The 16,863-nt window shown below is 50.5% G+C and overlaps 1 protein-coding gene across 1 annotated transcript in view; it reads right to left on the bottom strand.

The window, feature by feature from the left end:
- LOC149448973 (uncharacterized) overlaps positions 1-16,033 on the bottom strand; it is a 54,962-nt gene extending 38,929 nt beyond the window's left edge. The window contains exons 1-3 of the mRNA XM_089694025.1: positions 15,869-16,033; positions 12,834-12,918; positions 9,822-10,211 (exon numbers count right to left, since the gene is read on the bottom strand). Of these exons, the coding sequence (XP_089550151.1) occupies positions 9,822-10,211; positions 12,834-12,918; positions 15,869-16,033 (640 nt within the window). The remainder of the gene's footprint in view (positions 1-9,821; positions 10,212-12,833; positions 12,919-15,868) is intronic.
- Positions 16,034-16,863: the final 830 nt, after the last annotated feature.

Below are 16,863 nucleotides of genomic sequence, written 5' to 3'. Positions count from 1 at the left end.
ACTGTCGTGCCAGATGAATCGGTGCCCGCTGTCGTGCCAGATGACTCGGTGCCCGCTGTCGTGCCAGATGACTCGGTGCCCGCTGTCGTGCCAGATGACTCGGTGCCCGCTGTCTTGCCAGATGACTCGGTGCCCGCTGACGTGCCTCTATCCGCTGCCCAGCCTGACGTGCCTCTGTCCGCTGCCCAGCCTGACGTGCCCCCGTCCGCTGCCCAGCCTGACGTGCCCCTGCCCACTGCCCAGCCTGACGTGCCTCCGCCCGCTGCCCAGCTAAACTGGCCAATATCTGATTCCCAGCCTGCTCCTGGAAATCCTGTGTCCAGCGACCTGCCTTCCTGGGTTCCCCTACATAAAGAGAAGTCTGCCAGCAGGAAACCCAGCCAGCCGGTTGACTCCGGCAGTAAGATATCCAGCCAGTTACCTGACCCGGGCGGTGGAACATTTTGCCCACTAAGGACTGTTTGAAACGTCCTGAGGCCGCTCCTTGATGGGGGGTACTGTCAGGAATGGGCTCAGCACTGGTTGTGGGACTCACCTGCCGTGTGGGCTGCAGTGTTGGGGCTGGCCGGCGGGTGCTCTCAGCGGCCAGAAGCTCACTCCTGTAGTCAGCCGGCACCTGGGGCTGATTGCGGGAGGTGTATTTGTGGAATGACCAGGCCTGTGATCAGGGCCTTGGTGTATGTTTCCCATGAGCCCCTGTACCTGGTATCCTGTGTTCCTGCCTCGTTGCTGACCCTGCTTTGATCCTGATCTCTGCTGACCGTCTCCTGTTGAACCCCTGGCTTGCCTGACCATCCCTCTGCCTGATCCTTGGTACCGCGCTGCCTGCTACCTGCTACCTGCTGAACCTGGCTTGTGACCCCGACCATTCTCTGCTTGCTCCTCCTGTACCACGCTGCCCGCACGATACCGACCCGGCCTGTCTGACTACGCTTACTTCGACCGACAATCCATCCATCCCGCACGGATCACCTTTAGTAAGTCTGCCTGCCTCTTCCCATCAGACTCCGTTCCTGCACTCCCCTGCCAGTACTCTCTACCACAGCCGGACGCACTCAGGGGTCGCGACCTGGTTCCAGGCTGCACCAAGTCCATCCCCACCATCAGGGGCCCTGGTGAATAGCAGGCTGGGACTTAGACCCCGCGCCCTGAGGAAATCCGTGCTGTGGGCTGTACATCCCGTACACCCTGTACATCCCGTACACCCTGTACATCCCATATATCCCGTACACCCCGTACATCCCATATAACCCATACATCCCGTATATACTGTACATCCCATATATCCAGTACTTATCCTGTACACCCCGTACATCCAGTAGATCCCGTACACCCTGTATATCTCGTGCACCCTGTACATCCCGTACACCCCATACGTCCCGTACATCTTGTATATCCCGTACACCTCGTACATCCCATATATCCCGTACACCTCGTACATCCCATATATCCCGTACACCCCGTACATCCCGTAAACCCCGTACATCCCATATATCCCATACATCCCGTATATCCCATACACCCCGTACATTCCGTATATCCCATACATCCCGTATATCCCGTACACCCCATACATCCCGTACACCCCGTACATCCCGTACATCACGTACATCCAGTACATCAAGCAGATATTGTGACAGGAGACGTGCATGGCATCAGCGCTCTATCGATCACTGGTGCAATGCTTTCCAGGCTCCTGTAGACAAAAATAATAAATGCACATTTTTTTTTCAGGTATTATTTTTGTCTAAAAGGTGAACTTATCCTTTAAAAAGGCTCTTCGGTCAGGTTGCAAAAATTACAAAGTCAGCATCTACAAATACTGTAGCCGCTGACTTTTAATAAAAAGACACTTACTTGTCCAGGGGTCCAGTGCTGTCCTCACCCAGGCCGATTCTTTGCTGGTCTTCAGATCCCCAGTGCCAGCATGCTGACTGTGGGAAGTCTGCTTTGACTATCTTCACAGCCAGACACCTCCACTGTGCATGTGCATGTCACGTTGAACTTTGTGAATGGCGGGGGGGACTTCCATTGGGATATCTTAGGTAATTCCAGCGGAAGCGGGTACATGTCAAAACTAGATATAACCCCCCCCCCCCCCCCCCAAAAGGAGAGAGGAGGGGGAGGAGGAGGATAAGCAAACTTCCAGATCAGTCTGCTAAGAAGTAGTTTTGAGTCAATGTAAAGTGGAACTAAAGCCCCGCTTTTAAAAATTGCAAGTAGGCAGACTATTTATTGCAGAAGAGACATGCAATGTATTTTTTGCAATAAAATAAACCTACCTGCCTGCTCACAGTCTCCTTTGAAATGTATAATGAGCTGCACAAGTGCAGCAATTCATTGTGCTGGGGGTTAATATTGTGCTGGGGATTGTTGCTTGCTCTGCAACTTGCTAGGGGTTATTGCTTGCTCTGAAACTTGCTAGGGGTTGTTGCTTGCCCTGAAACTAGCTAGGGGTTGTTGCCTGCTCTGAAACTTTCTGGGGGTTATTGCTTGCCCTGAAACCTGCTAGGGGTTATTGCTTGCTCTGAAACTTGCTAGGGGTTGTTGCTTGCCCTGAAACTAGCTAGGGGTTGTTGCCAGCTCTGAAACTTTCTGGGGGTTATTGCTTGCCCTGAAACCTGCTAGGGGTTGTTGCTTGCCCTGAAACTTGCTGGAAGAAGCCTTGAAGGTGCTACAGATGCTGCTATTTGGAAGTCCAGAGGGAAAACTTCAGAGGGCCCCAGTGAAAGAGCCAACTGGGTGCGTACTTACAACAGCCAGCTCCAAATCCAAAGAAGTGAAAAGGAAACAACAGAGGCCCAAAGCCTTAAATAGGGCCACCGTACTATTTCTGAGAGATCATCAAGCTCGATTCCTTTCACCTCGGGTTTTCCGCCCAGGGAAGAAAATGCACAATTTCTTAAAACTCAGTTGAGTGAGCGCAGACCAGCCCAGCCCCCAACCACCAACCTGAAAAAGGAGCTGCAGCTGTTGCAAAAATGAAAAGCAGTAGGAAGAATGAAATGGAATGGAATGGGGCCACACTGCAACTGAGTTGAAGCACGTGGCAAGGAGGTGACATATTGCCTCCTCATCCCCTGTCAAACACCCTCTGAAAAGTGATCTGCCTGGTATCAGTTTTATGAGCAGTAGCAATGATAGCTGCACATCTGAACGAGCCCTTTCAACAGCCCTTCCTCACACAGAGCCCCCTTAGATCCCTTTAGCTTGATGCACCACCACACCACTGATGCAGGAACATTTTTTTTTCTCTGCCACTGTTAGCCCCATATTTGTGCATCAGTTTTAAACTCTTGAGTTCACTATAATGTTCCACAACCAGGGGCGGACTGAGAACTCATGGGGCCCCCGGGCAATTGGGGATCATGGGGCCCCTGTGTCCTTGCCCACACTCAAAACACACCCAAAAAAAGCCTATAAAAGGTACCAGGGGCATTTTATTGGGCCCCCTACTGACCCCGGGCCCTCGGGCAGTGCCCGAGTGCTCGAATGGTCAGTCCGCCCCTGTCCACAACTATTGGATTTATTTCAGTGCATACATTTCAAACATTACATAGATCTCAGTCACTATTAGCTTCACCCCATCCTCCAGGGAGGGTCTAGTTTGCCGTCTTTGCCCTGGAAAGTGGATGATCTTGTTTTAGCACTGCATGGCACCCACCATATGACAGTGTTAGTTAGACATGTGATATAAATGTGAAAACCTGCAAGCAATCCCAAAACAGTGTAAATTAAATAAACTTGAAAATTTAGAAATGCTGCTCATACCTACACATACTCACAAAAATGTGCTAAATACAGAAAAAATAAAATGATCGTGCTGCACTTCTCTTAATGTTAGCCAATAGGGTATATAGAATTCCAATGTGAAAAAAATTATAATAAATATAAACAAAAAACTACTAAATAATAGAGTCTATCTCCATATCATGATTCCATCAATATATAATGATGGTTTGTGCCATTTAAATGTTTCTTTTGACAATGTGCCTTCACCAACAACGACACCAGTTGTGCTCTACACTCATAGACTGCAGGATCGCGTCTCTCTGCTCTCACATGGAAAGAACCGATCTTTACTCGGTATTGTTTACTATGTGATTGCTGTGATTTGACACAGCAATCACATGATAAAATATCATGTGACCACCGGGACACAGCGGTAATGTGATGTGCTGTGCCCGGGTGACACACGGATCAACAGGCTCCCGGGTGTGCGCTCTGTGAGCCATGCAGGAGCCTCCTATGCGGGCTGATGTACAGGTCGAATCAGTGCTGCTTCTCATCAGCCGTCTAAAGGAAATGGGGATGGTAAGTAGTTAGTCTACGCTAAGTACCCCATAATGACAAAGTGAAAACAGGAATTTTGAAATGTCCATTAATTTATTAAAAAGAAAAAACTGAAATGTACTTAAAGTGTTACTAAACCCTGGACCTGGCATTTACTATATCCGCTCTCCCCGGACCCTGCATCCACTATATCCGCTCTCCCCGCACCCTGCATTCACTATATCCGGTCTCTCCGGACCCTGCATCCACTATATCCGCTCTCCCCGCACCCTGCATTCACTATATCCGGGCTCCCGGACCCTGCATTCACTATATCTGGTCTCCTCGGACCCTGCATTCACTATATCTGCTCTCCCCAGACCCTGCATTCACTATATCCGGTCTCCCCGGACCCTGCATTCACTATATCTGCTCTCCCCAGACCCTGCATTCACTATATCCGCTCTCCCCGGACCCTGCATTCACTATATCCGCTCTCACCGCACCCTGCATCCACTATATCCGGTCTCCCTGGACCCTGCATTCACTATATCCGGTCTCCCCGGACTCTGCATTCACTATATCCGGTCTCCCCGGACCCTGCATCCACTATATGCGGTCTCCCCGGACCCTGCATCCACTATATGCGGTCTCCCCGGACCCTGAATTCACTATATCTGGTCTCCCCGGACCCTGCATCCACTATATCTGGTCTCCCCGGACCCTGCATTCACTATATCCGATCTCCCCGGACCCTGCATTCACTATATCTGCTCTCCCCGGACCCTGCATTCACTATATCCACTCTCCCCGGACCCTGAATTCACTATATCCACTCTCCCCGGACCCTGCATCCACTATATCTGGTCTCCCCGGACCCTGCATTCACTATATCCGATCTCCCCGGACCCTGCATTCACTATATCTGCTCTCCCCGGACTCTGCATTCACTATATCCGGTCTCCCTGGACCCTGCATTCACTATATCCGGTCTCCCCGGACCCCGCATTCACTATATCTGGTCTCCCCGGACCCTGCATTCACTATATCTGGTCTCCCTGGACCCTGCATCCACTATATGCGGTCTCCCCGGACCCTGCATCCACTATATGCGGTCTCCCCGGACCCTGAATTCACTATATCTGGTCTCCCCGGACCCTGCATCCACTATATCTGGTCTCCCCGGACCCTGCATTCACTATATCCGATCTCCCCGGACCCTGCATTCACTATATCTGCTCTCCCCGGACCCTGCATTCACTATATCCACTCTCCCCGGACCCTGAATTCACTATATCCACTCTCCCCGGACCCTGCATCCACTATATCTGGTCTCCCCGGACCCTGCATTCACTAAATCCGATCTCCCCGGACCCTGCATTCACTATATCTGCTCTCCCCGGACCCTGCATTCACTATATCCGGTCTCCCCGGACCCTGCATTCACTATATCTGGTCTCCCCGGACCCTGCATTCACTATATCTGGTCTCCCCGGACCCTGCATTCACTATATCCGGTCTCCCCGGACCCTGAATTCACTATATCCGCTCTCACCGCACCCTGCATCCACTATATCCGGTCTCCCTGGACCCTGCATTCACTATATCCGGTCTCCCTGGACTCTGCATTCACTATATCCGGTCTCCCTGGACCCTGCATTCACTATATCCGGTCTCCCCGGACCCCGCATTCACTATATCTGGTCTCCCCGGACCCTGCATTCACTATATCTGGTCTCCCTGGACCCTGCATCCACTATATGCGGTCTCCCCGGACCCTGCATCCACTATATGCGGTCTCCCCGGACCCTGAATTCACTATATCTGGTCTCCCCGGACCCTACATCCACTATATCTGGTCTCCCCGGACCCTGCATTCACTATATCCGATCTCCCCGGACCCTGCATTCACTATATCTGCTCTCCCCGGACCCTGCATTCACTATATCCACTCTCCCCGGACCCTGAATTCACTATATCCACTCTCCCCGGACCCTGCATCCACTATATCTGGTCTCCCCGGACCCTGCATTCACTATATCCGATCTCCCCGGACCCTGCATTCACTATATCTGCTCTCCCCGGACTCTGCATTCACTATATCCGGTCTCCCTGGACCCTGCATTCACTATATCCGGTCTCCCCGGACCCCGCATTCACTATATCTGGTCTCCCCGGACCCTGCATTCACTATATCTGGTCTCCCTGGACCCTGCATCCACTATATGCGGTCTCCCCGGACCCTGCATCCACTATATGCGGTCTCCCCGGACCCTGAATTCACTATATCTGGTCTCCCCGGACCCTACATCCACTATATCTGGTCTCCCCGGACCCTGCATTCACTATATCCGATCTCCCCGGACCCTGCATTCACTATATCTGCTCTCCCCGGACCCTGCATTCACTATATCCACTCTCCCCGGACCCTGAATTCACTATATCCACTCTCCCCGGACCCTGCATCCACTATATCTGGTCTCCCCGGACCCTGCATTCACTATATCCGATCTCCCCGGACCCTGCATTCACTATATCTGCTCTCCCCGGACCCTGCATTCACTATATCCGGTCTCCCCGGACCCTGCATTCACTATATCTGGTCTCCCCGGACCCTGCATTCACTATATCTGGTCTCCCCGGACCCTGCATTCACTATATCTGGTCTCCCCGGACCCTGCATTCACTATATCCGGTCTCCCCGGACCCTGAATTCACTATATCCACTCTCCCCGGACCCTGCATTCACTATATCTGATCTCCCCGGACCCTGCATTCACTATATCCGCTCTCCCCGGACCCTGCATTCACTATATCTGGTCTCCCCGGACCCTGCATTCACTATATCCGGTCTCCCCGGACCCCGCATTTACTATATCCACTCTCCCTGGACCCTGCATTCACTAAATCTGGTCTCCCACAGTACACAGAACATGGAAATGCAATTATTTTAGTAAATATAAACTGCTAAATACCTTTTCTCATCAGCAGTATATAACAGTCTTGTGACTTCTATCAGTGTCCAGCCCACCATTAGCTAAAGCTTATAGGAGGAGTCTTCCTTCTACTCTAGGAAGATGGAAATCCCCTGAAAACTGGACAGTGCTGATTGGCCCTGTGCTAATCACATGCACTGTCCCAAGAAAAAAAAAACTCTCTAGCAATACACACCAAACTGAGCATGTGCATGCCTATGGTTCAGTTTGGAGATGAGGTGGTCACTTCAAGAAGGGGAGGAACAGAGAGGAAAGGGTCAAACAGCCTTTTTACACAATGCAGAGAATTAACCCCTTAGGTTCCACAGTGAGTATAACAAGCATGCTTTACTGCATATACCAGGGGTCTCCAAACTATAACCCTCCAGCTGTTGAAGTACTACAAGTCCCATCATGTCTCTGCCTCTGGGAGTCTTGCCTGTGACTGCCAGAGTCTTGCAAAGCCTTATGGGACTTGCAGTTCCTCAACACCTGGAGGGCCATAGTTTGGAGACCCCTGGCATACAGTATACAGACTGATTTTACTGTTGTGGGTTTAGAAACACTTTAAGTATTCAGACCCTTTGCTAAGTACTTTGTTGAAGCACCTTTGGCACCAATTACAGAGTTTTTTGGGTATGATGCCACAAGCTTCGCACACCTGGATTCTTTTCCTCTCAAGCCCAGTCAGGTAGGATGGAGACCGTTGGTGGACAGCCATTTTCAGGGCTCTCCAGAGATGTTCAGTAGGGTTCAAGTCGGGGCTCTGGCTGTGCCACTCTAGGACATTCACAGAGTTGTCCCTAAGCCACTCCTCTGTTGTCGTGGTTGTGTGCTTACAATTATTGTCATGTTGGAAGATGAACCTTTAGCCCAGTCTGAAGTTCTGAGGGCTGTGAAAATGATTTTCATTGAGAAAATCTCTGTACTTTGCTCCATTCATATTTTCCTCAACCCTGACCAGTCTCCTCTTCCCTGCTGCTGAAAACCACCCCCCCCCCCCCCAGCATGATGCTGCAACCACCATGCTTCACTGTTGGGATGGTATTGGGTAGGTGCCTGATTTCCTGCAGATACATTGTTTAGAATTGAGGCCAAATTGTTAATTCTTCATTTTATCCGACCAGAGAATCTTGTTCCTCACAGTCTGAGAGCCCCTCAGGTACTTTTTTTGCAAACTCCAAGCAGGTTTTCATGTGTTTTGCACTGAGGAGAGGATTCTGTGTAGGCATTCTGCCATAAGGCCCAGATCGGTGGAGGGCTGCAGTGATGGTTGTCCTTCCAGAACTTTGTCTCATCTCCACACAGGATCTCTGGAGCTCAGTTAGAGTGACCATCAGGTTCTTGGTCACCTCTCTTACTAAGGCCCTTTTCCCCTCAGTTGCTCAGTTTGACTGGATGACCAGCTCTTGGAAGGGCCCTGGTTGAGCCAAACTTCTTCCATTTGAGAATTATGGAGGCCGCTGTCCTCTTGGGAACCTTCAGTGAAGCAGACATTTTTGTAGCCTCCCCCAGGTATGTGCCTTCCTTGCAACAATCCTGTCTCTGAGCTGTTAGTTCCTTTGACCTAATGGCTTTTGCTCTGATACAGTATGCATTGTCAGCTATGAGGCCTTTTATAGAGAGGTGTGTGCCTTTCCAAAATCACGTCCAATAAATGTAATTTACCACAAGTGGACCTTCAGTCATGGTGTTGAAGCTTCTCAGCCAGGGGCGGACTGACAACTCATGGGGCCCCCGGACAATAGGGGACCATGGGACCCCTGTGTCCTTGCCCACACTCAAACCACACCCAAAAAAGCCAATGAGAGAGGTACCAGGGGCATCTAATGGGGCCCCCTTCTGACCCCGGGCCCTCGGGCAGTACCCGAGTTCCCAAATGGTCAGTCCGCCCCTTTTCTCAACAACAATCAAGAGAAATGGGAGGCACCTGAGCTACACTTCAAGCATTGTTGCAAAGGGTCTGAATACTTATGCCAATGTGATATTTTGGTTTTTCCTTTTTCATACATTTGCAAACATTTCTAAAATTCTGTTTTCACGTTGTCATTATGGGGTGCTGAGTGTAAATTATTGAGAAAAAATATGAATTCAAATAACCGTAGTATCAGGCTGCAACATAACAAAATTGAAAAAAAGTGAAGTGGTCTGAATACATTATGAATACACTGTATACAGTGGCGTCCCGAGGCAGGTGTGGGGGGTATGGCCCGCACCGGGTGACACCTACCGCATGGGATGACACCAGACCCGCTCCACGAAAAGGTAAGTCGTAAAGCAAGCCGACAATCCCTGATCCATCCTGCGGGGATTATCGGCTTTCTTTACAACTTACCTTTTCTTGGAGCGGGTCCGGTGTCACCCCGTATAGGTTGCATGCCGACGATCCCCGCAGGATGGATCGGATCTGCGGATTGAGCATAATGGATCAGAGTCCAATCCGTTATGCTCAATCCTCAGATCTGATCCATTCTGCGGGGATCGTAGGAAGGGGTGTCACCAAGCGTTATCGCACCGGGTGACACCAACCCTAGGGATGCCCCTGACTGTATATATCAAGTGATCTTGGATTACCTTTCACTGTAAGCTGCGTACCATCTGGGATTTGCCATTTACGGTCGTCCCCATTGGGAAACCTCAGTTCTATGCGGCAGCAATAACGTGTAGCATCCTCCTTCGTTACATTGGTTATTGTTATTGAGGCATGTCTGTGTGTTACATTGAATGTCACATTTAGCCTTTCCTGATACTTAGAGGAGAACAATCCTGTCTTGGAGTTGTAAATATTATTGTCTCCACAGTAATTTAGATTAGATGCTCTCACGATGAAATTTTCGGACAAGGTGCTGTTCTCCGATTCTGGAAATGCAAATTGGCACGGAATGGTGACAGATCTCCCTTCTAGCGATTCAGTTCTTTTAGGCTGGTCCATACAGTACTGTCCAGAGGTGCCTTGAAGTCTGTCTGAGAACAAAACATATGGAAATGATTGAAGACTAAGCATTTTCTGGCACATTTTTTTTTTACATCAGTATTTATTGCTGGAAAATTGTGAGGTGGGCCCCAAACATTACGTATATATTTTTGCCAAAAACCCTATGTGACGGGAGTCACTTTGGGTGGGGGGCCCATGGAACACAGCTTACTTTGGAGAGGTGGGGAGACCCCTGTGTCAGCACCCCATATCCCTATTATGTGTAAGTCACCCTGTGCCTGTTAGGGGTACAGGGCGATCTGTCCTAATATTGTGTAGACATGTCTAGGAGATAGGTGAGGTGGGGGGTTGTGGATTGTGTGGTGTTATGTGGTTGCATCCCATTGTTCTATTGTGTGTCTTGCTTGGGAGCAAACTATTATGGGATGTATGTGCTTGTGTATTAGCTTAGTGGGGGGGGGGGGGTTGTCTCCAGCAGCCCTCCCTCCTGATGGGACTGTCTGCTGGTGTGAAGTTTGAATACCTGTGTGTCTCTTGTTACTAAATGTAGATTTCCCCGCTCTGTGACATTATGCAGGGAGGGGGGATTTGTCTCTTGAGTGTATATATCTTGTATCTGAGTTCAAATAAAGTAGTCTACTTTCTGGATTTACATCAAGACTGGTGTTGTCTAGTCTTGAATGGTCGGCTGTGGTGTCTGTGGTCGGTGTTCGGATGGGGAAGTAGTAGTCTAACGGAAACACCGAAGCGCAGACTGGGTCGGTTCCGTTACACCCTAGAGAATGAAATGGCAATCGTTGCAATTTTTCATGTCACATGGTATTTGCGTAGTGGTTTATAAAAAAAATTTGGAGGGGGGGGGGGGGGGAGATACTCTTTAAAAAATTTAACAAAATATATACCCCAATTTTTGGAAAATATGAAAGAGGATGTTACGGTGAATAAATAGATACCTAACAATGCACGCTTGCTGCACGCATGTGGAATGGCGCCAACAGTGATGTATTTAGGTTTTATGCTACCCTAGACAACACAAAAGACGTCTGCCCCCATGGACAGCGACCAACACCAGCCCCCCCTTCCCCCCCCATCATAGAGAGCCTGAGATTGACCAACAACACCCCTGCCCCCCACCTGAGAGAGCCTTCCACTAACCCCCCCCATTCCCCGCTGGCGATAGAGAGAAAGACACTCATCTTCACAGCTCCAGACATCACCGGGAACGAGAGTCAGGCTCTACATACACCATCAAGCAGCCTGCGGCCTCTCTCGGATCCCACCTGTTTCCTATGGTCCCTTCTTTCATCCCTTCTTCTGGGGAGGGAGGTGCATCCCCCCTGAAAACTGCTGCCCTAGGCTAGTGCCTAGTTTGCCGCGTGGTAAATACGCCCCTGGGCACCAAGCTACGGTACTTAAAAATCTCCATAGGCAAAGCTTTAAACATTTTTTGTAGGTTACCTGTTTAGTTACAGTTACGTTAGAATTATTGCTCTCGCTCTAACGGTCATGGCGATACCTCACGTGTGCTACGAACACCATATGTGTGCATGACTTACGTATGCATTCACTTCTGTGCGTGACCACAGAGTACTGGGGGTGTTTTATATTTTTTTAAATTTATTTTATTTTTTATTTTTACACTGTCCCTTTTATATTTTTTATTGCTTTTATTCCTATTACAAGGAATGTAAACTTCTAACGTAAGTTCGACTCGAACTTCGGTCATTCGTGTGTCTGCCAAACACACAAACGGTAAGGGCCCCACAATGCATTGCGCTCTAACAGTCAGGGGCGGACTGACCATTTGGAAACTGCCCGAGGGCCTGGGGTCAGTAGGGGCCCCATGAGATGCCCCTGGTACCTTTTTCATAGGCTTTTTTGAGTTTGGACAAGGACACAGGGGCCCCATGATCCCCTATTGCCCAGGGGCCCCATGAGTTGTCAGTCTGCCCCTGCTCACAGTGCATTGTGAGAGCAATGATTGGTCAAAGCAATGCACCTGACCATAGGTCAGGTGGAATGCTTTGGCCAATCACAGCACAGTTGGGCAGAGGTGATGTCACTGCTAGCTCCCCCCTTTTTTTACATCTGACTGGCAAATGTCACATCTGTCAGATTGTGGCTAGTGCTCGGCAGGTGCAGACAGGTCGGCCTGGTATGGCTTCTAGGGGGAACCTGCGTACTTTTTTTTTTTTTTTTTACCCTAAAGGGTCTGGTATGGACTTGGGGGAGGGGGGGACCCCACGCTGCTTTTTTTTTTTTTTTTTTTTTTTTTTTTTTTTTTTTTTTTTTTAATGTCAGTACTGCTGCAGCAGGTTCTATACATTGTACAGATGTGCAACTTTGCAGGCAGTTTAAGGGAACCCTCCAGGCATGATATTTCAAAGAATTTTTCATTTTTTTTTTTACTTTAAGCAATAAAAAAATGACTGCCCCTTTAAAAATTGTAGTTTTTGAAATGTCCCTCAGAGCAGTCCCCATTCCCCTTTTATGGTCAATACCTTACATATAAGCCTTCAAATGGGCACTTTTGAATTTACAAGTTCGAGTCCCATAGACTTGCATTGAGTTCTAAGTTTGCGGTCAAACATCCAATAGGTTTGAACGTTTGACCGCACACCAAACATGGGGAGTCTTTGGCCCATCACTACTTGTAATACAAATTAGCATGACAACCACGGGTGCAATGCATTCTAGGCTACTGCAGGAAAAAAATAATAAAGGCACATTTTGTTTCTGCAAAAGTATGCGTATTTATTACTTTTTCCATAAAGGTGAACGTATTCTTTAATCCTGGAGGGAGTAAGAGGAGACTGGAGGATCACAGTGCAGGGACTCCTGTGCCAGGAGATGTAGCAGTAGCTCTGCAGGGTGGAGTTGAGGGAGAAGTATTATGAAGGTACTTAAAGCGGAGTTCCACTCAAATTGTCAAAAAATAAAAGTCAGCAGCTACAAAAACTGTAGCTGCTGACTTTTAAAAAACAGCCACTTACCTGACCCTCGGTCCCGTGGTGTGTCCCCCGCAGCCCGTTTCACCAGCCGTCCTGGATTCCTGGAGGCCGGCTTCTCCAGTGTGAGCATCTGGCTGTGATAGCTTGCGGCTTCACAGCCGGATGCCCACTGCACATGTGCAAGTAGCACTGCGCTTCATGAATGGTCCTGTAGTCTTCTGGGACTTGTCACATGTCCCAAAAGACTACAGGGAGGGAGGACACCTTCCGCTTCCGATCGCCTGGGCGATTGGACCGGAAATGGGAGCGGGTACCTGTCAAATTCGGGTACCAGATCCCCCCGCCCCCCAAAGATGCCAATCCTTAATGGGGAGTGGGGGAGCAGTCCTTAAAGCGGAACTTCCCCTTTTGGGTGGAGCTCCGCTTTAGCTTCTAAAGTGATGGCAGAGGGAAGAGGAGAAGACTGCTGGATAGTGGGAAAGAACCGCCTCAGATGTGGTAAAACAGGGCTGGCTGGACCAGGAGGGAGAGAGGCAGATCGGCAACCAATGCAGGGAGCACCATCCATAGCTTCAGTCTTTTATGAATGCTGCTGCTAGACTCATACACCTTACCAACCGATCAGCGACTGCTGCCCCTCTCTGCAAATCCCTTGACTATTGCACCAGAGATAGGCTCGTCCACTTCCCCATTACCACCATTACCGTTCCGTGCCAACCCCCTTCCCCTTAACCAATTATACTAACAAAAGACATAACACCAATTTTGGAGTAAATGGCCAACATGGCCTTTTATTAACAACTCAAGTTACAATACACCAACCATTCCTTATAACAGAAACCCACAGAATTGTTGTTGGTCTTCGAAGGCACCCCAAAATGATCCGAAATGCACCTGCGGACAACCATATACACTAGGCCTCCAGCCGCAACCAACCAGCTCGGAGACAACCATACCGTCCGCAGTGCAGCACCACCACCTTCCAGTTAAACCTTGGTTAACTGGGAATGTCCCCGGGCATCCCATACCACGGATGGGTCCCACACAATTGTTGTTTACCTTCCAAATAAGAACCGCCTCCAAAGACCAACAACCGCCAAAGCACGCTGGGTAAGCCCTTACCCATGCGTGCCACGCCACAAACGAACAGCCCGCTGTATGCCATCCTGCAGATCCAGGGACCATAAATCCGTCCCAACCGCAGTCAAATGCACCCCATCGCACCTGAGATACCGCCAAGTATCCACCTCCAACTCCAAGTGCCGGACCACCAACCCCCCATGGTGACTAAAGAAACGCCCCACCGCTCTGTTAACCTTGATCCGAGCCTTGTTGAGCTTCTCCACCGACCGCGCCCAACGCCAAGAGGTACGAGCGACGACGTCGGACCACACCACCACCATCCCCGGATAAGCCCGCCGCAACTGAAGAAAGTCCAGCTTGACATCTCGCACCAGCTCCCGCTCAGCGTGCCTGAAAAAAAACACCCCTGCCCCACTGGACGACGGGACAAAAATTCCTGAACCGCCCGCACTGGGCACACCAGCGAAGCCGGAAGAACGAAAAAACGCACCCGACCACCACATCCCAATTGGTTTGTCTTAGACCGACGTACCAGCACCTCCACCCATTCACCGGAGCACCTGACCTCATCCACCAATAACCCCCCCAAGAACCGATTTGGACGGACTAACGAGCTCCCCAATACGCAATGCCCCAAAAAAGGCCACCGCAAAAGCCGCCCGAAATAAGCACACCTCAAAGTCCGAAGAACACACAGACCACTAATGCACAAACAAAGACCCCAACAACTCAAAAGACACCGGACGACGAGAATCCTTACAGCGATGAGCGCTCCGGTAACCCCGGAGAGCCTGCCGAACCCAAAAATCGTCAGCGAAATCCAGACACCCTTGCAACTTAAAGAAGAATGCCAAACCCGCCAGTCGGCGATCCACCGCGGCAGCCCACACCCCCCGCTCAAAATTCCGTCACAAAGTACAATACCGCCAAAACCACCTCCGGCCCCCAGGGATCAATCTCAACCCGCTGTAGCAGATCCAGCCACTCCCTAGAGTATGCAGACCAAGTCGCCTCACTCACCGAACGCCGGATCCAGCCCGCAAGGACTCCAAGGCAATCTCCCACAGCCCGTCGGGACAAGGAACCCCGGGTTGCTCCGCCGCCGGCGCCACCTCTCGGAATTTGTCCCGTGAGGTGAGACGAAGCGTCAGCCACGGTGTTATCAACCCCAGGGAGACGCAGCGCATGTAGAAAAACATTCAGACGCAGACAACGCAACACTAAATGGCGAAGCAAGGCCACCACCGGTCGTGAAGAAGCTGAGACCCGATTGACGACCTGAACCACCCCCAAATTGTCACAGTGACAACGCACGGTTAGATTTCGAAAAATTCTCTCCCCAAACCTCAACCGCCAACACCACCGGAAAAAATTCCAACAACACCAAGTTGCGAAGAAAACCCGCCTCCCGCCAGGAAGCAGGCCACGAGGCCGCACTCCATCGACCCTGAAAAAAGCCCCATAGCCCGCCGACGCCACCGCGTCCGTGAACCATTCCAAGTCAAAATTGCTAACAGGGCCAGACATCCAGAGCGCCCGCCCATTAAACGAATCCCAAAAAGGTGTGCCACAAATGCAAATCCTCCCGATGATCCCGAGTCAACCGAATAAAATGTAAAGGGGAGGTAATCCCTGCCATCGCCGCTGCCAACCGACAGCAGAACACCCGACCCCATGGGCAGAATACGACAAGCGAAGTTAAGTTTTTGCCCAACAACGACTGTAAGGCCTGCAGCTGAATTTCTCGCTTGCCCCAGCACCCCACGGAGTTCCCCCTGTAGAGCCACCAGCTGAACCGCAGGCAAGCGGCACGCCATCGTGCCAGAATCCAAAACAATGCCCAAGAAAGTCATCACCGTAGCCGGGCCCACAATTCTATCCACCGCCAGAGGAATCCCGAAACGTACCGCAATGTGTTGCAAAGTGGCCAGCAAAACTGCACATACTCCGGAATCCGGCGGACCCACACAAAGAAAATCATCCAAATATTGGATGACCGAATTCACCCCTGAGACATCCCGCACCACCCACTCCATGAATGAACTGAAATTCTCGAACAAAGCGCAAGATATAGAACACCCCATAGGAAGGCACTTATCAACGTAAAATTAGCCCTGCCAAAGACAACCCAAAAAACGAAAACAGTCCGGATGGACTGGCAACAGCCGAAACGCCGACTCAACGTCCGAATTTTGCCATGAGCGCACCGCGCCCATACCGACGGACCCAGAAAACAGCCGCATCAAAAGACGTGTAAGACACCGAACACGACTCCGAATCAATAGCATCATTCACCGACCCCCCCTTAGGGAAGGACAGGTGGGGAATTAACCTAAACGCATTCGGCTCCTTCTGGGGCACAACCCCCAAGGGAGAAACAACCAAATCCGAAAACGGAGCGCAAGCAAACGGACCCCCCCATGCGTCCCAACCCCACTTCCTTACGCAACTTAGCCGAAACCCCCTCCTCATGCCGCAAGGCCGACCGCAAATTCCGAGCTAAGGGAGGAATCAAAGTCCAAGTACACAGGATGCGAAAACCCTCCGAAAAACCCGCCGTCAGCAGCACTGCAGCTGCCCGATCAGGAAACCTCTTTAAGAAAGGCCCCATCCTTGTCACTCGCACCGGAGTCGTCCCTCTTACCAG

Source organism: Staurois parvus, unplaced genomic scaffold (assembly GCF_062004578.1).
Source record: "Staurois parvus isolate SC_StPar_1 unplaced genomic scaffold, SC_StPar_1.0 ptg000647l, whole genome shotgun sequence".
Classification (NCBI taxonomy): Eukaryota; Metazoa; Chordata; class Amphibia; order Anura; family Ranidae; genus Staurois; species Staurois parvus.
Note: the sequence above shows the minus strand (reverse complement) of the source record. Positions and strands in the feature narration are given on the sequence as shown.